The sequence below is a fragment of the Heteronotia binoei genome, chromosome 8, assembly GCF_032191835.1.
Source record: "Heteronotia binoei isolate CCM8104 ecotype False Entrance Well chromosome 8, APGP_CSIRO_Hbin_v1, whole genome shotgun sequence".
Lineage (NCBI taxonomy): Eukaryota > Metazoa > Chordata > Lepidosauria > Squamata > Gekkonidae > Heteronotia > Heteronotia binoei.
In genome coordinates this window covers 11,466,572-11,489,110 of record NC_083230.1, presented here as the reverse complement: position 1 = coordinate 11,489,110, position 22,539 = coordinate 11,466,572, and the positions used below count along the sequence as shown (strand labels likewise).

General features: G+C 43.4%; 1 protein-coding gene across 1 annotated transcript in view; it reads left to right on the top strand.

The window, feature by feature from the left end:
- The window catches only part of CELSR1 (cadherin EGF LAG seven-pass G-type receptor 1), a 314,186-nt gene that overhangs the window by 105,967 nt on the left and 185,680 nt on the right, over window positions 1-22,539 (top strand). Inside the window, exon 2 of the mRNA XM_060246078.1 lies at window positions 18,181-18,819. Coding sequence (XP_060102061.1) covers window positions 18,181-18,819 — 639 coding nt within the window. The remainder of the gene's footprint in view (window positions 1-18,180; window positions 18,820-22,539) is intronic.

Below are 22,539 nucleotides of genomic sequence, written 5' to 3'. Positions count from 1 at the left end.
AAGATATGTCCATACAGGTTGCTGGATGAGTGAGCTGTTTGGTGTGAGGGGAGAAGAAAATTGTGAGATCACTTGGACCTCATCCAAGTTTTTAAAAAAGAAAGAAAGAAACATAGCTGGTATTTGCTGTGAAAAGCAAAGCCAAGCTCCTAAATCTTTCACTGGTGATAAAATTCTTGACACTTATTTGAGAAGGAGGGGTGTGTAGAATTGTCTCTGTGTGTTTTGGTGCACTGAAAAACAGTTGCTTATGAAAGGTAGTTGAAAGCAGTGTTGAGACACAGCCTGTTGTAAGCTTCTTTTTTGGCCAGAATTCAATATTTTCCCAGCTTCAATTGCCATTAAAATATTGTTTGAAATGCCATTTTAGTGCCTTCATGTATGTACATGTGGGCTTTTAAATATTCAAATAAAATACAGGAACTTTTACTTACTTTTTTCTTATGAAACTAGATTTGCTTGACTTATTTTTTGGGTTTTTTTGTGGGCTTGGAGATACGTTCGAGTTGTTTCTTAAATATTATACTGGATTTATCAGTCATTAATGTTTTACCTACTGTATAACCACCCAAACCAGTTTTGGTTTGTTTTTTTTGTTTTTAAAAGAATACAGTTTCTAAGTACTCTGAGAGAAACCATTTTGGAGCTCAGTAGTCCCCGACTACTGTGCTTGCTTTGTAAAAGGCGAGGTGGAATTTACTACAGGAGGGTTTTTCTTCTTGTTTTGTTTAACATCTGAAGGGGAAATCTAGTAATGTGCGCACGCAGAATGCTGACAATCTCAGCTTTCATCCAAGTTCGTAGTCCTCAGGGTTGTAAAGGACAATCCTGAAAGTATGTAGCAATTTCTGCCTGAATCATTAACACAAACAAACGAATAAACCCTGAGAGGTGACTAGGTAGATTCCTGTGATTCTTCAGTCAGCCTAACTCTCAGTCCTCATCTCTCTCTCTATCCTGCCTTTTGACCTTCTCAGTTTCTCCCAAAATTCCAGCTCTTTGTATTTGGAGGCAGAAAAAGAAAACATTTCTGCTGATTTCGTACATTTCAGCAATTTATTCCATTTTGATGGGTCTATAGAAAGCTGTCTTCTCTCCCTCTTACCAGTGCTTACAGGTCACTTGTATCTTTTCATTCATCATATATTAATATAGTAACTCAAAGTAGCTATTTCATCCAGGAGCATTTCCTCCTCTCTTCCTACCTTAGTTTATTTAAAAAGCAAGGGAGGGAACATCATGATAGAACGGGAAAACTGAAGTTTTCAGAAATAGATCTGAGTTTAAGCTGAAATATGTATCATTCTAGAGGATTCTCCAGAGCTTTTTGTTGTTGTTGTTGATTTGGCTTGTCCCTTAAAAAATAAGTGGTTACAAATTTCTACACTTGATTCACCCCCGTCCACCTACCCCTCCCAAGAAAGGCAGGGTCACATGCTTGTAGAAATAAATGAATGACTGCAGTTTGAAAGTAGTGAACCAGTATAAAATGTAACGTTTTCTAAACGTTTGAAACACTGGTGGTCAGAGGCCCCAGTAGGCTAGATTCAGTTTTCACTCAGGCCCTTTGCTGTGATTACTTCGCAAAGCAAGAAATTACATTGAACAGTCAACCATCAACCAAGAACTCAAAAATCTCTGTACTGCTCAGAAAAGTGTAAATATAATCTGTATTGTCTGTTGTGGGGGAGGAAGGTAAAGGAGATTGTGAGCCGCTTTGAGACTCTTCGGAGTGGAGGGCGGGATATAAATCCAATATTTTCATCTTCTTCTTCTTCATTGTCATTTTATAATATCATAAGTGGTCCATGATCAAAGACCAAATGTGGAACACTAAAGACTGTAAGTATGCATATGAAATAGTGCTATGCAGCAATATAAAATTATCGGAAGACTCCAGACTATGGAAGTCTCTTCCTGTTCCCTTGAAAAGTTCAATAGCAATATTCAGATATGCAGTCTCAGTTAAAGTCTCTAAATTGTGGGAGTCATCTGCCTATCTGCTGAATACTGTTGGATCCCAGCAACAGGTAGGGTTGCCAAGTCCAATTCAAGAAATATCTGGGGACTTTGGGGGTGGAGCCAGGAGACTTTGGGGGTGGAGCCAAGAGACATTGGGGATGGAGCCAGGAGCAAGGGTGTGACAAGCATAATTGAACTCCAAAGGGAGTTCTGGCCATCACATTTAAAGGGACAGCACACCTTTTAAAATGGCTTCCTTCCATAAAAAATAATGAAGGATAGGGGCACCTTCTTTTTGGGGCTCATAGAATTGGACCCCCTGGTCCAATCGTTTTGAAACTGGGGGGGTACTTTGGGGAGAGACACTAGATACTATACTGAAAATTTGGTGCCTCTACCTCAAAAAACAGCTCCCCCAGAGCCCCCGAAACCTCCAGATCAATTCCCCATTATACCCGATGAGAATCGATCTCCACATAGGGAATAATGAAGTGCTCAGCAGATGTTCCTCCCCCCACCCCCCCGTTTTCTGGCAACTCTGAAGTGAGGGATTGGCCTCTCTACTCACGAGTTGCAGCCAACTTCTTCCAAGTAACACAGACACCCCACCCCATCCAAGAGGAAGCCTTTCCAATCGGAGACTGGAGCCTCCGGAGGGGAAAAATATCACATGGTGGCTTTGGGGGTGGGGCTTCCCCCTGCCGGCCAGCTGACTGGGGGCGGGAAGGAGACTGGGAAAGCGGAAGAACCCCCATTGGGACCTGGGGATTGGCAAGCCTAGCAACAGGCTAGAGTCCAGGGCTGTCTCCTTCTCCAAGGTTTTTTTAGTAGGACTTGCCTTGGAGGAAGAACCTCAGAAAAAAGTGAGGGGTATGTGTGTTACAGCTCCTGCTCCTTCCAGTAACCTCTCCCTGTTTGCCTTAAGTGAGGTCTGGCCCTTCTTCCTTGGGTCTTCCAGGGTTCACCTTTAAAGGACTGCCTGGGGTGGGATAACTGAGGGATGGGCCTATGGGAGTAGGCCTAATGGGCAGTTGCCTGACCGGAATCTCATTTCCCCTGCCCCTCCCCAGTAGGAAGCCTAATAAGATTTCTCCTCTGGCCCCTGCTGGCCTAGGGAGGGCACTGCAGGCTGTCTCCTGCCCTGTCCTTCCAAAGAAGCCTTCCTGCCTCCCAACAGATGAAGAATGAGCCATATCTTGCTGTGGGTTCTGCTGCTTTTATATCAATCTTGTTGCTTTGTGCTTTGGCTGTGGATCCTGGGAGTTGTCTGCAGGCCAGCCCCTGACTTGCCTAGAGTTTCTGAGCATTGTGGCGAGCTGGGACTTCATCAAAAGCTTTCTTGGATGAAGCTGATATCCTGGACCCATTCCGGTCTGGGTTTTGCACAGGTCTCACAGGTAACCTCAAGAGACATGTAGGTCAAGGTGGGTCAGTGTTGCTGCTGCTTCTTGACCTAACAGCGATGTTCAACACACTCAGTTACAATATTCTGACCCACCCCTCGCTGACATTGAGATATGGGGGACTGCTCTACAGCGGCTCTCCCCCTTCCTCTGTGATCAGGGACAAAGGGTGGCAGTTTGGGAGGAGTTGTCCCGGGTACAATTTTTTTAGTAGTTTTAAGTATAAGAAAAGAGATAGTAGGGAGATACAGAAGAGAAAAAGAAAAGGGGGGGGGGGTACAACAGAGAAATAGGAGAAAAACACAAAATATTTCAGTCACACCGCTTCTGTGTACCACATAACTAGAAATGCCCCACATGATCACATGACTGGAAATGCGCCTGGGAAGCTCTGCAAGGACTTTCAAAGCTCTTTAACATGTGTTGGAGTCGTCTTACCATGAGGTAAGGACGAGTGGGCAGTGAGGAGCAAATGTACATATGTGATTTCACACATTAAGTCCAGAGGTGGGGGGTGGATATGGTAGGCCAAAAAGCCTGTTTGATTGCACCCTTTGTCACCTCAGTACATTCAAAAGCCTCTCTCCTTTTTACCCACCTAATTGGATGCAGATAAATACTTTTACTTTATTATGCTTTTGTTGTTTTGATTGGGACCAGCCCTCTGAACCTTTTGCTAGTTTAGGGTTGCCAATCCCCAGGTGGGGGCAGGGGATCCCCCAGTTTGGAGGCCCTCCCCCTGCTTCAGGGTCGTCAGAAAGCAGGAGGAGGGGAGGGAAATGTCTGCTGGGAACTCTGTTATTCCCTATGGAGATTTATTCCCTTAGAAAATCATGGAGAATTGATCCACGGGTATCTGGGGCTCTGGGGGGGGGCTGTTTTTTGAGGTAGAGGCACCAAATTTTCAGTATAGCATCTAGTGCCTCTCCCCAAAATACCCCCCCCCCCGAGTTTCAAAAAGATTGGACCAGGGGGTGCAATTCTATGAGCCCCAAAAGAAGGTGCCCCTATCCTTCATTATTTCCTATGGAAGGAAGGAATTGAAAAGGTGTGCTGTCCCTTTTAATGTGATGGCCAGAACTCCCTTTGGAGTTCAATTATGCTTGTCACAGCCTTGATCTTCGCTCCACCCCTAATGTCTCCTGGCTCCACCCCCAAAGTCCCCAGATATTTCTTGAATTGGACTGGGCAACCCTTTGCTAGTTAGTGGCTGTGGAGTGCAGTAACAAATCAGCTGATTAATATATGGCAGCTCTGTTTAATATCCAGAGGCCGACTCTAACTTTGCAGAACAAACAAAAACCCCCACTTGCAAAACAAAAAAAGTAGAAGGAAGTTGGAGCAACGGTTTGCTGCATTCCAAATTGCCAGGATGGTCAGTGAGTGTTCAGACACTGAACCACCTGTGAACAAAGTTTCTACAGAGAAATAAAAGGATCCAGCAGATGTTTTAAGGAAACTGGAAAGCAGAGGAGTCATTTTTCAAAAATGTGTAAGGAGAGGAGAGCTTTTCAGGCATTTGAGTCATTCTTGGTTGCTTGTTCAACTAGTCCCTAAGGCACAGGATTTAGATTTCAAAGCCAGATTCAAAAGATTTGAATTCAAAGGCCTGAAACAGGCAGTCATTCTAGAGGTAGAAGGCATATTTGAGCACTTCAGATTACTTATCTGTATGTGTGAATTTGTTCAGTGGGATAGAGAAATGGTTTATCAGCTTGGTTGTGGATTTTGAAGCACACACACATTATATACATAGGGCTGCCGAACTCCTGGGCAGGGGGCGGTTCTCCCACCCTGGAGGTCCCCGACCTGCTGGCCCACTGTGGGCCGACATCACCGGTGCAATGATGTCACTCGCAAGTGACATCATTGTGCTAGCAACGTCGCGCACCAGCCACTCTAGGAGCTTCCGGAAAAACTATGGTCTTCCTGGACGCTCTAGCAATTTGGGAGGGAAACTCTATGGTATAGCATGCACAAATAAAGTCCCCCGCCAGAGGCTGTGGGGGACTTGGCAGCCATATATATACATACGTTGCATTTGGGGTAGGGTTCCCAGTCTCTTGCTGGGAGCAGGGTTTCCCCCTATTTTGGGGCCTCCAACCCGCCAACACAGGATTGGCTAACAGAAGAAGAAGAAGATATTGGATTTATATTCCACCCTCCACTCCGAAGAGTCTCAGAGCGGCTCACAATCTCCTTTACCGTCCTCCCCCACAACAGACACCCTGTGAGGTGGGTGGGGCTGAGGGAGCTCTCACAGCAGCTGCCCTTTCAAGGACAACCTCTGCCAGAGCTATGGCTGACCCAAGGCCATTCCAGCAGGTGCAAGTGGAGGAGTGGGGAATCAAACCCGGTTCTCCCAGATAAGAGTCCGCACACTTAACCACTACACCAAACTGGCACCAAACAGGAGGAGCCTCACCCCCAAAGAGCCCCATCAGTGCCCAGAAGTGATGTTATCATACTGGGCACATGGCACGGGGGATGCTCTAGCATTACCAAAATGCTAGAGTGTCCCCATGTGACGTGCCCGGTGTGATTATGTCACTTCTGGGTGATGTCATTGTGCAGTGTGTGCAAAGCATGCGTGAGAACAGCCCCCCTGCCAGCAGCCAGGTAAGACCTGGCAACCCTGGTTTGGGGACTCCCTTAAATATATTTAGAGTTTACAAACAGAATTAAGAGTTCTTTTTCTGTGGCTATGATATTCTTTCAGGATTTTCCTTCCGGTGACTGGCTGTTGATCAGGTATAAACCCAATCATTGTCATTTGCACTGCTAGGGCCACGAGCTCATGCTTGTTTTCCAGTCACCCACACTGCACAGGGGAATGGGGAAGGGGGTGTTGGGAAGGCCTAGGAGCAGTATCCAGCATAGGCGACAGGCATCTTCTCAGTATTTTCTTATGATGCGCTTATTTGAGCCTGTCATGAACATAAGAGCCGTTTCAAACTCATGCCACTGAAAAGAAATTTCATATTAAATAGTTACACCTGAGCATTGATGGGTGGCTGATGAAACGACCGAGGTTGACGCATCAAGAGGCTATCTAATCCTGCCTTTCCAAGCAGGGAGCACCCATGACACCTTGCAGGAGCAATCTTAAGCAGGTCTTCTCTAAAGAGGGTCTCCTGATGTCCAGGGAAATGTTTTAGGATTGCAGCCTTAATCCCTAACAGAAATGACACTTTCACAGGTTGTAGTGTTCCTAAGAGAACTCTAACAGAGCCCAATCTTAAAATGTCAACAGTCTTGCCGGTCTGGAGCTGGTCTGTGACTGGATGGGAGAATCCTTTGTACGTCATCTCGAGCTCTCGAGATAAAATAGATATAATGAGTCTCTAGATTTTTCTTTTTTTCATTTATAATTTTCTTTTATTTCACCTTTTTCCAACCAAATTCCATCCTTATACATAACACCAATTTAGTAAGCAACGAAGAAGAACAAAAAAAAAGCAACAAACAAAAAACAAAAAAGTGAATTAAACAAAGAATCAAACTCTAAATAGTCATCCTTGAGGAGATCGAATGTGGTTTAGACCAAAATTAGATCGAATTCTTATAATAAAATATATCCTTGCATTAATTCCATACGAGCAGCAATACATTAAGCTTACCTAAGAATCATTCTTATTTAACCATTTATACAATTTTTCCCATTTTTTGCTAGCTTCAGATTTCGGTATCCCTTTCACCAAATTTGATAATTAGATTTTTTCTAAATAAATAAATAACCTTTAGTAAATAAGTAAAATAAATACACATTTTAGGAGACAGAACGAAACACACTGACTTAATTCGCACACATTTTAAAAATTATTTCTTTAGAACAGGAGTGCTGGACTCCTTTGGCATGAGGGCCGGATCTGACAAGGTCTCATTTTTATGTCGGGCCTGCCATGAATGTCATAAAATGTAATGCCAGGTAGCGGAGATATAAACTTTATAAAGGACCCAGGTAAACACAGATTTTTATTAAAAAAAAATTAAAATATGCTTAAGAGATTAGCACTCCTGCAGCATTATGTTTATTTAACAGTCTCTGAGGACTGACACCTCTTGCTCTGAATTATTGCATCATAATCTGGAGGCAATGTCTGTGCAGTAGCAATCTTGAGTATGCTGTTCAAGTGTGTGTCTGTAAGCTGCAAACCTACTTTTGATTTATTGACATGCATTACAGAAATCTCATGTTCAGTGCTTAGAGCCTAAGACCCAGTGGAAAATATGAAGTGGCTGGGTATTGTGAGCTTTTGTACATAAGTTGTTTCCTGTGCTGGTCAGTCAATGAAGAAAATAGAGGCTTTGCTCTGTAGCTGTTGTGCGATTGAGCAAACCTTGCAAAGCAAGCTGCGATGCAAAAGGAAAGCGTGCGAGAGAGAAGGAAGCAGATGACAGTGAATTGCTCGCAGGCCTGATAAGAGCTCTCGGGGGGGCCTGATCCAGCCCTTGGGCTGCATGTTTGACCCCCCTGATTTAGAACATTTTAATGTCACCTCTCCAGGGAATTTGCCTGAGGTGGCTTATAAAATATAATAAAACATCAAACCCAATACATTCATTTTAAAATCATTAAAAACCAATGGGGGAAATCCCTGCATGACAAATCAGCCCAGGACATTAAGAGAGCGATCCTAAACAGGTCTACTTTGAATTCTACTGAGGTGTACTTGTGGTATAGTCAATGAGGCCTACTCCCAGAAGTGTCCTGAGGCTTGTGCTGTAAACAGCTCAAATTGTTTCTTCTCAATTCAGAAGCAAAAAAAAAAAAAAAGTGTATATGTTCATCATTGCTTGTACCGTCAACTGATGATTTGTTTATGCAAATTGGAATTGCACATTAATTGCTACAGACAGAACTTTCACATTGCTCTACAGCAATGGCAAACTACCCGTAAAAAGTCTGCCGTGAACTCGTAAAAGCAACATCACCCCAACTGGTGCTTTCACAGGGGACCGCCTTTACCTTTTTAGAGATATACTTGTATCTGCAAACCAATTTTACAGTCTTAAGGAAAATGACCACCCAGATGTTCAGTAAGATAGTCAGGCTTGCCAAATGGCTACAGGGCAACCTTTCTTCTGAGAACAATATCCCAAGTTTCTCACTCACATTCCAGTCTTTCCCTGAAAAATACGTCAAAAGAGAGGAAAAAAGGGTACTGCAGACAATTGGTGACTCCCATGAAGGCACCAAATTCACTATGAATGAGCCTGATTTAAAAGCGTAAACAGCTTAATGGTGAGGAAGATGCTCTACATAAAAACAGTTGCTGGGTGTCATGGTAACTGACGCTGTTTATTTTATTGTGTTATTTTAAACAAGACAATCTTCTTGGTTCTTCAAACCACATGCTAAATAGGTTCACCCGGCATGGGAGACCCCAGGCATTTCTGAAGTAATTGAAGTTCAGAGGTCAGTGGAGGGAACAGAGGCTAGGGCTGAGATAAAGCCAAGAGGTTTTAAAGCCTGCCCCTTGTTTAACACTCCAGCGAAGGAAGCCATTGGGCTGAGTGTGGAGGCTGCTTTGTAACAGGCGAGCAGGAGGGAAAGCTGTAAAAAACCACGACTGACCGAGGCTGATGGGGTGACGATGCAGAGTAACTGTTTTTCACGCAGGACAGCAGCTGCGGTAGCACCTCGGCCTTGGAATGCGTCTCCTTATGAGCCGTGCACATGTGAGGATGAAAAGCTGAAGGAGGTGGCGGGAGAATGCCATTCATCTTTATGAGCCAATGCTTTAGGGATAGCTGAGGTTACAAAATAGGCTGTGTTGTAATAATAAAAAGAAATGTTGCCGGTCAAGGTCAGTTCTGTGAGGGCTAGTAGCCATAACATGGTTTGTTGTGGTGGTAAAAGCTGTATATTGACTAGTTTGTATTGAGAAAAAATGGGCAAGAATTCATTTTGTCAGCAGCGATCTTGCATTTTTTTCTGGATCCATCCGTTCCCCTAATTTCAGGAGTACAGTTATTAAGTTATTGCAACATCCTGCTAACATAATCAGCTGGTTATCAGAGTGGGAAGATGTTTGAGTGACAGCCCGTTAAAGAGCTCCTTTTTCTGTACTTACTTGAGGAAGTTAGTACTTTTTTAGCATGATAAATTGTACCTTTTGTATTGCTGAGGGGAGGAAGGTATCTTCAAAAGTTGGTTTGAAAGCAGTTTACTGTAGTGATTAGCAGGGCTTTTTTTTTTTTTATAGCAGGAACACAGTTCCAGCTGGCTTGGTATCAGGGTGTGTGGCTTAATATGCAAATAAGTTCCTGCTGGGCTTTTTCTACAAAAAAAGCCCTGATGGTTAGAGTGTTAGACAAGAATATGAGAGAGCCAGGTTTGAATCCTCCCTCTGCCATAGAAGCTTGCTGGGTGACTTTGGGTCAGCCACACTCTCAGCCTAACCTACCTCACAGGGTTGTTGTGAAGATAAAATAAAGGAGAAGAGACTGATGTCAGCCACTTTGGGCTCCCTTTGGGAAGGGTATAAATTAAGTAACTATACCATCGTATGCTTCCACTTGTTAAGACAGAGCAAACTGTTTTTATTGGAGCAAACTGTACCAGTTTGAGTTAGAGCAAACTGTACCATCGTATGCTTCCACTTGTTAAGACAGAGCAAACTGTTTTTTATTGGAAAGATGTCTTTTGGACCGTCATATTCAAACTGTGTTCTTGCAAATCCTGAATTTCCTTAGAAATGTATCCATAATGGCAATTTTTTAAAAAAGGAGCCAACATTCCCAAACAATAGCTTGCCTGCTGCTACCAGTACAATTACAGGGAATGTTGGGGGTGTTCTCTGGAAAGCTGTCAGTTTAAACAGCGCAATGATAAGACAAGAGCCTTGGGATCAGGATTCCCCATGGCTGGTTTGTGAGCCTTGCCCTACAACATTCCTCTGCAGTTTGCAGGTGTTCCATGGCAGACGGGCAGGGTTGTTTTTTTTTAAGGCTTCTTGGAGAATTTGATAAAGGTTCCCTAAAGGAATAAAGCTTAAAAAATCACCACCTTACAGAAAACGAAAGCTCTTCGCAAGAGCTGCATGCCATGGCCCAATTAAGGTTCTCCTAAGGATGTGCACAGGTGTTTTAAGATGAGTTTATGTCATTCACATCTTACGCCTTTGAAGAAGAATCACTTGTGTAACATTGTGTTTAGAAAAAAAAAGGTCTAGTGTAACACTGCATTTAGGGAAAAAGGCCTTTTGATCTGTGAGGCAGATTAAGCGCTGTGTCTTTAATAGCAACCTGTACATGGGTTACTTTCAGTCAGCAACACTACAGCATTTTGTGTCAGTGCCTAGAATCCTTGCATCTAGAATGCTGAGGTAACCACTCTCACCTGAGAAACCATACGCTTTTAAATTGGGGGTTAATCCAGGTTGACCTGGAAATAACAGTTCACATCATCCCTAGGCACCAAAAACAAAATTTTAAGAACACATCACACTTTCAGCTGCCACCTCTGAATGACTCTTGTCTTGAAAACCCTATGGGGTTGCCCATAAGTCAGCTGTAACTTGACAGCAAAAAGCAAGGGGGAAAAACAAAGAATGCCACACAGATCAATTACGTGCTCATTGCCCACCTAAACAAGATACCCTTACATCTTTTCTGGAAGAAGGCAGGCATGGGAGCCCCCTGCCTAGCCCTGGATTCCATAAAACTGGGGCTGCCACAAAGAATGAACAGAGCTGAGTAGAAGCTAGTGAATGTAAATGACAAGAAGTTCAGATTGATTGATTTCAGAGAGATTAAAGTTCGGGTTTAAATTCAAGTGCTCCAGCCTAAGTGGACTGCTGAGGTTACAGGTGGGCAGCCGTGTTGGTCTGAAGCAGTTGAACAAAGCAGGAGTCAAGTGGCGCCTTTAAGACCAACCAAGTTTTATTTAGAACGTAAGCTTTCGTGTGCTCTCTAAGCACACTTCATCAGACGAGGGGATCAGGTTTTGTGGCTGGAATACATGCAGTTTGTTGATGAAGAGGGCAAACTAAGTGGTCACATGGTCACATAAAATGGTGTGGCTTGGCCCTTTGGTCTGGATAGCCATAAAAGGTAATAAAGTTCCCTGCCAAACTAGAATTATGTTTATAATGTATAGATTGATGTTGATAAGTAGATTGGGTGGACTACAACTAGGATATACATGTCCTTTTGTGATTTACCTAGATTTGCAGAAACACCAATTGGCAGAGAATTTTATTACCTTTTATGGCTGTCCAGACCAAATGGCCAAGCCGCACTGTTTTATGTGACCATGTGACCAGTTAGTTTGCCCTCTTAATCAACAAACTGCATGTATTCCAGCCACAATACCTGATCCCCTCGTCTGATGAAGTGTGCTTAGAGAGCGCACGAAAGCTTATGTTCTAAATAAAACTTGGTTGGTCTTAAAGGTGCCACCTGACTCCTGCTTTGTTGAGGTTACGGTCATCTCTCAGTAGTTAGATTCAGGAAGGTAGTTGTCTGAAGCAGACTCAAGCATTATATCTCAATAGTATACAGGATATATCTCAATGGAATAAAATGGCAATCAGAACATATCTCAATAGAATAAAATGGTTCTAAGTAAAGTTCTCTATAGACTAAAATGGCATTGAGTTCATATCTCTATAATATGTTGAGTACATATTTAAATAGTGCAAAATAGCCTTGAGTACATATCTCAGTGGTGTCAAATAGTATTGAGTACTTATCTTAGTACTATAAAATAGTACTGTGTACATACCTCAATAGTATAAAAGTTTTGTGATCTTAACAAAATGGTATTATTTATTAAGATACATAGATATTAGAATCTTTCCCTCAGATTCAGTATTTGGTTATAATTGATTTCCCTGGTTTGAGAGGATTTATTAAAACTTGATCATCTTTTTTCACTTTAGATATTTGATTGTAAACCCCTGCACTAGAGTTAAATGTTTGCACCATTGTTTCTAGCATCATGGCAGTTCATTCATAACATGCCTAATGCTGGGCAAAGGTTGGTGACCTTTTAAAAGTTAGGACAGCAGTTGTATTAGCTCATTGATTCTTTGTTCTTATTTGCCAAGGACTTCAGAATCAGGCAAGTCGTACTTTCATAACCACCCAGAACAAGTCCTTCCTCATTTTAATGAACTTTCTCATACATGGATTTCTCCTTCAAGAAATAAATGGTACACCATGCCTGTAGCTATTAGTCACCAGCTGACAGCCCACCAAACTCTATGGTTGTATTCTAATGCAATCCTAAACAAGAATTTCACCCTTCTCAGTTTGTTGACTTCAGTGTTATTGCTTAAAATTGCATTGTTTGTTTCACAATCCTCTTTAAAAGTTTTAAGGTGGACACTTTTGAATGTGGTATAAAAACACGTTATAACGGGTTGGCTTAAATTATTTTCAGCTGATTAATATCTTGTATTTTAGAATCGCCCTAGTGGGCTTCATTCATGCCCAGTTTCCTTTTGTGCTCTTCTCTGGATGATGAAGCTTTATGGTGTCTGACACTGTGCTTTTGTGGTGATTTATTAACTGTGTCAGAACAGATGCTGGGAATGCTGGGGAAGCTATCATGTATAATGTGACAGTTGATATTGATTATGACAGTTTGTGGACTCCAGTGGCTTCTCACACAGTCGATAGCATTTTAGTCTTCTCAGAATACATACCATGTGATGTATACCATTGTGTTTTCCCTACAGAAAAAAGGGCTCTTTGTTCAGAACCTTTTCTTCCTCAGAGTTATGTGAGAGGCACCATAAGAATACATTGTGTTGCAAACAGCAGAATCACATAAGCACTCTGTTGAATTAGGACCTGGGAACCAGGAACAAACTTCAGTCTTGTATCTCAGTGTCAGGTTTGGTAGAGTAAGCAAGAACACTTAGCTCATGTCTTTATTTCCAGAGTGTCTGTTCACTTTGTCTTTGAGTTCATTAAGTGTAACAAGACGAATCCTGCATTTCTGATGCATTGAAATGTATAACCTGTGCACTTGAAGACCGTGCAGAATCTGTGTTGATTAACAGGTACAGAAGTTCTTCCATTTACTTCACTGGTGTGTGGACTGTACCATTGAAGTGCAGTCTGTGTTCTGCCAATATCAATGGACAGATGTAAGTGAGAGGTGTCAAACTCATTTGTCACAAGAGCCAGATCTGACATAAATGTGTCTCTATTGGGCTAGGCAAGGATGTGTTGTTACATCCTGTGATGTCATATCCTATGACATCATTTCTGTGTCAGAGTGCCAGCACATCATGACATCACATAATAATAATAATAATAATAATAATAATAATAATAATAATAATAATAATAATAATAAATTATTTTTGTATCCCACCCTCCCCCGCCGAAGGCAGGCTCAGGGCGGCTAACACGACACGGTATATACCATGATAGTATACAATATTACAACAAACAATTAAGCAATTAAAACAAATAAAATTACATTCATAAGTTAAGTTAAAATTAAATAGACAGTTAAACCATTGTGAATTATATATTTCAGTGCTACAGTTCAACTATATCTAGGAAGGCTAGATGTCATTTCCCGGGTTTCATCTTAATGCAAGCTGAAAGAGGGCAGTTTTATAGGCCCTGCGAAACTGATTTAGGTCTCGCAGAGCTCGCACCTCTTCTGGTAGTTGATTCCACCATTGGGGAGCCATTGTTGAGAAGGCTTGCTCCCTTGTTGATTTCAATCTAACCTCTCTTGGTCCAGGGACTTTTAAAAGGTTTTGAGAACTAGATCTCAGTGCTCTCTGAGGGACATATGGGGAGAGGCGGTCCCTAAGGTAGGCAGGTCCTCGACCATATAGGGCTTTACTTACAGGTCATATCTCCTCCTATAATGTCACTTCTGGAGCACTCCCACTGACATGCAGGCCTTTTTAAAGTTGCTTAGGAATGCATTGTTTAGATCTTGTTCTGCCTGCACTTCAGCTAGCAACAGTTTTCCTCCAATTCCCCCTTCCAACTGCATGCTCTCCCATGATGCCCCCACACTGTTCCCAAGGATCTGCTGATCTCCACCTGGGAGCTGTATTTTGGAGAGTACAGCTGGATAAAACAAGGAGGATGGCAAGGAGGAAAGGTTCTTCCCACAATCTTGACTTTACTGCCAGTACATCGAATCCACACTAATGTCTTTTATAACCTAAGCACAATTTACTAAATGAGAAGTCAAAAGGACCTTGTTAAAAAAAAAAAAAAGTTATTTATTTGTTTGTTTACTTGTTTTCATAAGTTCTTCAGAACACAGAACTGCTTATCTTTTTTTTCAATCAAAAAGCCCACCCATCTCATTTGGGGTTTTGATATTCCATGCTAATTTGTTATGAGGTCTTTAAAGACTATGGCTTTTTTTTTTTTTAGGATAAAAATGTGGGCGTGGGTGGCAAGCAAGGAGGCAATTCAATGAAGAGCACAAACTCTTTGATTTTCTTGTTTGTTGCAATCTGCTTGTGATGTTAAAGTATTTCAGCTATGTTTCTACTAGATAATCAGGTTTCAGAATGATTGATGGTAAAGGATGCAAAGACACTATACTGATTAACTCCCAAGCCACTAAGCTACTTCTAGGAATGTGTATTTGAAGTGATCCTTAGTGACAAATAGACCTTAGATACTGGTTTTAATGTACTTATGCAGTTCTTACAGCTCTCTTTCCGAAGGGCTAAGATTTTTAAATTTTAAAGATGTTTGCAGTGTTTTGCTGCAAAATTGTTAATACACTAAGAAACTGGATATGCTATTTTATTCGATTTCTAAGATAATGTTTGTATAATATGTGTTGCACTTTTATAAGAACAGTATGCAGTTGGCTGTTTATTTATGTATTTAGATTTATAACCCACTCTCCCCAAAATATGGCTCAGAGTGAGTAACAACAATTTATGGAACATACAGTCTAAAACATTATAACAATTACAATAAATATTAAGGGGAGGGCAGCATCACATTTAAAGGGACGGCACACCTTTTCAATGCCTTCCTTCCATAGGAAATAATGAAGGATAGGGGCACCTTCTTTTGAGGCTCATAGAATTGGACCCCCTGGTCCAAACTTTTTGAAACTTGGTGGGTACTCTGGGGAGAGGCACTAGATGCTATACTGAAAATTTGGTGCCTCTAACCCCAAAAAACAGCCCCCCCAGAGCCCCGCTGATCAATTCTCCATGATTTTCTATGGGAATAAATTTCCATAGGGAATAACAGAGTTCCCAGCAGACATTTCCCTCCCCTCCCCCCGCTTTCTGATGACCCTGAAGCGGGGGGAGGGCCTCCAAACCGGGGGATCCCCTGCCCCCACCTGGGGATTGGCAACCCTAGTTTACCTACCTTTGAATACTAGAAAACGTGTCTGAAGTTACAAGCAAAATAACTGCCAGTTAAGTTTAGAAGAATGCTAAACGATTAATTTATTAGATCACTAATGAAGAAGGGGGAAAAGTATGACCTGAACTGTCTTTTCTTTGGCCTTTAGAGAGTAACAGTGCAATCCTTCTTTGGGAGTAGACCTCAATAAACAGACCTGAGTAGAATTCGGAGTGGACTGGCTTAGAACCGCTAAGGACCAAACTAGGCCCCTGTGGCACAGTTTAAAGGAGTTCCTGGGTGGGAGAGCATGCTTCAAAATGGCAGTGTATCTCAGGCAGGGTTGCCAGGTCTGACCCAAGAAATATCTGGAGACTTTGGGGGTGGAGCCAGTAGACTTTGGGGTGGAGCCAGGAGCACGAGTGTGAGAAGTAGAATTGAACTCTGAAGGGAGTTCTGGCCATCATATTTAAAGGGACTGCATGCTTTTAAATGTCTTTCCTCCATTTGGAAATAATGAAGGATAGGGACACCTCCTTTAGGGATCATGGAATTGGACCTCCTGGTCCAGTCTTTTTGCAACTTGGGTGTGTGTGTTTTGAGGCTATTTGCCGAGAGGCACCGGATACTATACTGAAAATGTGGTGCTCTACCTCAAAAAATAGCCCCTCCCCCAAGCCCCAGATACCTGCAGATCAGTTCTCCATTATACCCGATGGGAATTGGTCTCAACGGAGTATAATGGAGTGCCCAGCAAACATTTCCTTCCCCCACTCCTGCTTTCTGAATACCCTGAAGTGAGGGGAGGGCCTCCAAACCAGGGGATCCCTGCCCCCAACTGGGGATTGGCAATCCCAGGTGAATTTGGGAATGCCCATCTCAGCTACCTTGGCCCTGAATCCTAATTTACCTGTATATCTAGGAAACTAGTTATATCACTTGCAAGGTTTTTTTTGTTTGTTTGTTTAAAGAAAACCCTGTTAGGTAACAAGATTGATCTAAAAAATCAAGACAAGGAGTCTGTAACCTTTTTGAGTCTGTGGGCATTTTGGCAATTTTGACACAGGGTGGTAGGCACAACCACAAAAAGACTGGCACAGGAGGTGGAGCCAACCGCTACATATCAAAGAAAGAGGTTCTGCATAACTTTCATAGTAAATTTTCAGCATTTCAAGCAGAAATTCTGTTTTAACAGATGTCTTTTAAAAGTAACGTATTTTGATTATTTTCTTGCATAGACGCAACTTACCTTTAGTCATGCAGTGAAGATCCTTGGACTTTGACAAAGCAACCTTTAAAAAATACGCACAGCCATTCATATATTTAGTGGCAAATCAGAAACCTTGCTGGGCCAATGTCTCAGCTGGCCCTGTCCATTTTCTAAAAACAGTTGGGACACTCCAGGAAAGGTGTAAGTGGGCACAACTGCATACACAATTGCTGCTTTGGAGACTCTGATCAAGATTATAGCATGATCATTTCAATTTTTTGCTGGGTTTTGAGATTCTAGAGTGTAACAGTTCTCTTGATCTGGGTTTCTTAATCACTGTGGGATTGGCAGGGGTAAAGCTTATTGTAATTTTTTTTTTAGTCTGTTGAATGTACACCAGATTGCATTTTTCCCCTGATGACTTGTCTAAATTTTCTAGAATCCTTCCTGACAGAATATAGTTTTAGTCTCGAGTTTGAGTCTTCTATAGATAATGTGAGTGTTCTATAGAAATAATAGTTCCATGGCATTAACTGCAAATTACTAGTTATTTGTTTGGAATATGTTCACATCCTATCTAGAGAACTTCCTTGATCCTACCCACTTCAAAGCTGTCAGGGTCTGCTCACAGGTGTGCTATTTGACTGGAGTATGAGAGGATAACTGTTGCTAGGAGAACCAGGTAATGCAATTGCAGTTTATGAGCAGCTCTGCACAGCTTTGTTTTATTAAAAAGTAGTAGTAGTAATAATAATAATAATAATAATAACTTTTTATTTGTATCCCGCCCTCCCCGCACAAGCAGGCTCAGGGCGGCTCACAACATAGGAATGCAGTACAATATAGTAAAATCATAAAGCAATAAAATTGATATACAATTACAATAAAATTAACATTGAGGTGCTAAATAGATCTTAATTCAGTAGAGGAGAAGAAACATACACAGCGACATTATCTTAGTTCGGTATGGGCGAAGGCTATTTTGAAGAGGTATGTCTTACAGGCCCTGCGAAATTGATTTACACATCGCAGGGCCCGTACCTCCTCCGGGAGTTGGTTCCAGAGTAGTGGGGCCGCAACGGAGAAGGCCCGATCCCGGGTGGTCTTTAATCTGGCCTCCCTTGGCCCAGGGATATTCAGCTGGTGCTATAGTTAGTATATTCTATTTATTGAACTGGCACATGAGATGATGCATGATTCCCACTTAGAGGCAGACAAGCAGTGCAGCGCATGAAAGCAACTTGGCGAAGGCATGTCTGGGAAAAGTCTCTGATTCTTCTCTCTTTCTCCTTCCAGATGGTATTCACAGTGTCACAGCATTTTGTACCTTGAGGGTGACTATCATCACAGACGACATGCTGACCAACAGTATCACCGTACGGCTGGAAAACATGTCGCAAGAGAAGTTTCTCTCTCCGCTGCTTGCTCTCTTTGTGGAAGGTGTGGCCACTGTGCTGTCGACAACCAAAGAAGGCATTTTTGTCTTCAACATCCAAAACGACACGGATGTCAGCTCCAATATTCTAAATGTGACATTCTCTGCCTTGCTCCCTGGTGGCATTCGAAACAAGTTCTTCCCCTCGGAGGACCTCCAGGAGCAGATATACCTTAACAGGACGCTCCTCACAATGATTTCAACCCAAAGGGTACTGCCTTTTGATGACAACATTTGTCTCCGGGAACCTTGTGAAAACTACATGAAGTGCGTGTCTGTGCTCAAGTTTGACAGCTCTGCCCCCTTCATCAGTTCCAACACGGTTTTGTTCCGACCCATACACCCCATCAATGGCTTGAGGTGTCGGTGTCCTCCAGGATTTACAGGTGACTACTGTGAAACGGAGATAGACCTCTGCTACTCCAACCCTTGTGGAAACAATGGCCTTTGCAGAAGCCGAGAGGGAGGCTACACTTGTGAATGCCACGAAGACTACACTGGTATGTTCTTGTATTTATTTTTTTGTACTTTGTTATTCATCTGTAAACCAAAAAAGTCAGTTGTTTCTTCCTTCTCAGTTTTGGATACATGGTTTGGAGAAACGTCGACTGCGGGGTGACATGATAGAGGTTTACAAGATAATGCATGGAATGGAGAAAGTAGAGAAAGAAGTACTTTTCTCCCTTTCTCACAATACAAGAACTCGTGGGCATTCGATGAAATTGCTGAGCAGACAGGTTAAAACGGATAAAAGGAAGTACTTCTTCACCCAAAGGGTGATTAACATGTGGAATTCACTGCCACAGGAGGTGGTGGCGGCCACAAGTATAGCCACCTTCAAGAGGGGTTTAGATAAAAATATGGAGCACAGGTCCATCAGTGGCTATTAGCCACAGTGTATGTGTGTATATAACATTTTTTGCCACTGTGTGACACAGAGTGTTGGACTTGATGGGCCGTTGGCCTGATCCAACATGGCTTCTCTTATGTTCTTATGGTGACTAAAAAGGCCGAATGTAAACTTGATCCTAAAGACACAAATATAAATGGGAGCACCCGCATCTGTACCTGTTTTGTGTGCAGAAGGTCCTGTATTCTTTCTCCAGTTAAAAGTTCTATGGCAGTAGTACTGCAGTCTATGTAAAATCACATGTATTGATCTCCAAGAACGGAGGGTTTGTGTGTATGGATAAAATGTACTAATAACAAGCTGGGCAACCACCAACTGCCACCAATGCGTCTGAGAGTATCTTCTGCCAGGTGGAGTCAGATGTCTTGCACTCCGTACCCTGTGTTGCTATTTAGAGTCCCTACCTAGTTGCTGTGTGTAACGCTATGCCGAAGATGGCGACGAGGCAGGAGCTCCGGTGCTAGGGCTCCTGAAAAACTGAAACCTTATGCCTACCGCACACCTGCAATAGTTGCTTCTAAGGGCGGACCTAGCAACTTGTTGCTAGGGAAAGGTGAGGAGCAAAAATGTAAGAACCTGGAGGGTTCCTCAGAGCATTACCTAAATTATAATTAACTACTGTTTCGGCGAGTCGGGCCTGGCATTGATGTGGAGGGCCACCATGACCGCGGTCTGGTGTGCAGGCGAGCCTTGGCGGAGTCGAGTGGCGAGCAGAAACGGGTGGGCCTGTGCAACGAGCGAAGAGAGTTTATGAGGTCCTATGAGATGGCAATCAAAGCCACAAAGAAGACTTACTTTGCGGCCAAGATTGCGTCTGCAGATTTGCGCCCGGCGCAATTGTTTAGGACGATTCACAATCTTACAACACTGCTGCAAGGCAGGCCAAATGCTAATTAGAGATAGGCTATAGGCTTTTGCGAAATTTTTTGCAGACAAGGTCACGTCGCTCCGCCATGACCTCCCTGCCACATTGGATACAGTATGTGAACTCGAGGCCCCGTGCCTGTCTTCTGGTTCATGGCACCGATCCTGGATCGCTTTGACACACTCAGCTTGGAGGAAGTTGACAGAATCCTCTCTACTGTACGCCCAACAACTTGTGATCTGAACCCGTGCCCCTCCTGGCTAATTAAAGCTTGCCAGAGGGAGTTTAGGTGTCCTATACGGGGCATCGTAAATAGATCCCTCTCGGAGGGTCTTTTTCCAATGCCTCTTAAAGAGGCTGTGGTCCGCCCCCTCCTGCAAAAGGTTACATCAGATCCGACCAAATTGGCACATTACCAGCCGGTCTCAAATTTTCCCTTTTTGGGCAAAATTATTGAGAGGGCAGTGGCGTTACAATTGCAGAGTTTTCTGGATGATGCTTCCATCCTAGATCCCCACCAGTCCGGCTTCCGCCCAGGCCATGGAGCGGAGACAGTGCTGGTTGCCCTGGTGGATGGCAGTACTGTTGTTGTTAGACCTATCGGGTGCGTTCGATATGGTCAACCATCAGTTTCTGACCCGCCGCCTTGCCGACGCAGGGATTCAGAGGCCGGCCTTGCAATGGCTTTCCTCTTTCCTTGATGGTTGGGGACAAAGGGTGACGTTTGGGGGAGAACTGTCCCAGAGGCACCCACTTAATTGTGGTGTGCCTCAGGGGGTGATCCTCTCCCCAATGTTGTTCAACATCTACATGCGCCCCCTTGCCCAGATTGCCCAGAGGTATGGACTGGGTTGCCACCAGTATGCTGATGACACCCAGCTCTATCTACTGATGGACGGCCGGCTTGGCAATGTCCCAGAAAATTTGGACCGGGCGCTGCAAGCCATGGCAGGTTGGCTCAGGCTGAGTAGGTTGAAGTTGAATCCAGCGAAGACAGAGGTCCTTTGCCTGAGCCGTGGCGGCCTGGGAAGGGAAATCCCCCTACCAGTTTTTGATGGTGCGCCATTGGAAACGGCGCAAGGTCAAGAGCCTGGGGTGCTGCTGGAGCCTTCCTTGTCAATGGAGGCCCAGATAGCAGCCACTGCTAAATCCGCCTTTTTTCATCTTAGGCGGGCGAGGCAGTTGGCTCCCTTCCTGGAGCGTGATGACCCGGCAACAGTGATCCATGCAACAGTCACCTTGAGGTTAGACTACTGTAATGCCCTCTACATGGGGTGCCCCTGTGCCGAACCCAGAAACTGCAGCTAGTGCAGAACGCGGCAGCCAGACTGTTATTGGGACTCCCTAAGTGGGAGCACATACAGCCCAAGCTATGAGAACTGCACTGACTGACAATTATGTACTGGATTCATTACAAGGTGCTGGTTATTACCTTTAAAGCCCTATATGGCCGAGGACCTGCCTAATTTAGGGACCGTCTCTCCCCATATGTTCCCCAAAGGGTACTGAGATCTGGCTCACAAAATTTACTGACAATCCCTGGGCCGAAGGAGGCCAAACTGAAAGTTACGAGAGAAAGGGCCTTCTCGATTACAGCTCCCCACTGGTGGAACCAATTACCAGAAGAGGTACGGGCCTTGCGGAGCCTTAACCAGTTCCACCGGGCCTGCAAGACCACCCTCTTCCAGTTGGCTTTTTCTTAATGTGGAATCATTTTACCGTCGTCATGTAAAACTATGTCATGAGTAACATCAAGATTGTAGCACCGTTTTAATTTGTTGGTTTAATTTGTTGGTTTTAAATTTGATAGTTTTAATTGATGGTTTTAATGTAATAGTATATATCTGCCTTTTATGCCATGTAAGCTGCCCTGAGCCTGCTTCAGCGGGGAGGGCGGGATATAAATTAAAAATTATTATCATTATGTGTAGATAAAACACGGCATTTCAATAAACAGGAGTAATGTATGACTCAACCTTAGTGGTTGGCACTTCTGAATGCATAGCTGAGACACATCTCATTACATTATGATATGTGCTGGAAGCTGAAGGAGTTATCTACAGTGCTCTTCACATTGCGGAGAAAGATCCTTAAAGCTGGCTTAACATTCTGATAGCATAAGTGAGATCAGGCTTGAATACTTAGTAGCTTTGAGTGGCCAAGTTGTCCATTCCTTCATGAACCTGCTGGTATATACCAGGGGTCCATAAATCTATTGAGTTTGTGAGTACTTTTTCAATGTTGAGAAAGGATTCAGAGGATTAGTGTCTCTGAATGTGGAGGTTCTAGGCTTGCCAGTCCCCAGATCCAGGTGGGGGAATCCCCTGATTTTGCAGACTTCTCCCCGTCGCCAGCCAGCCGGCCAGCGAGGGAAGCCCCACCCCAACAGCCATGATGTACTTTTAAATCACCAGAGGTTTAAAAGAAGATTGCAGACTTGGTTCT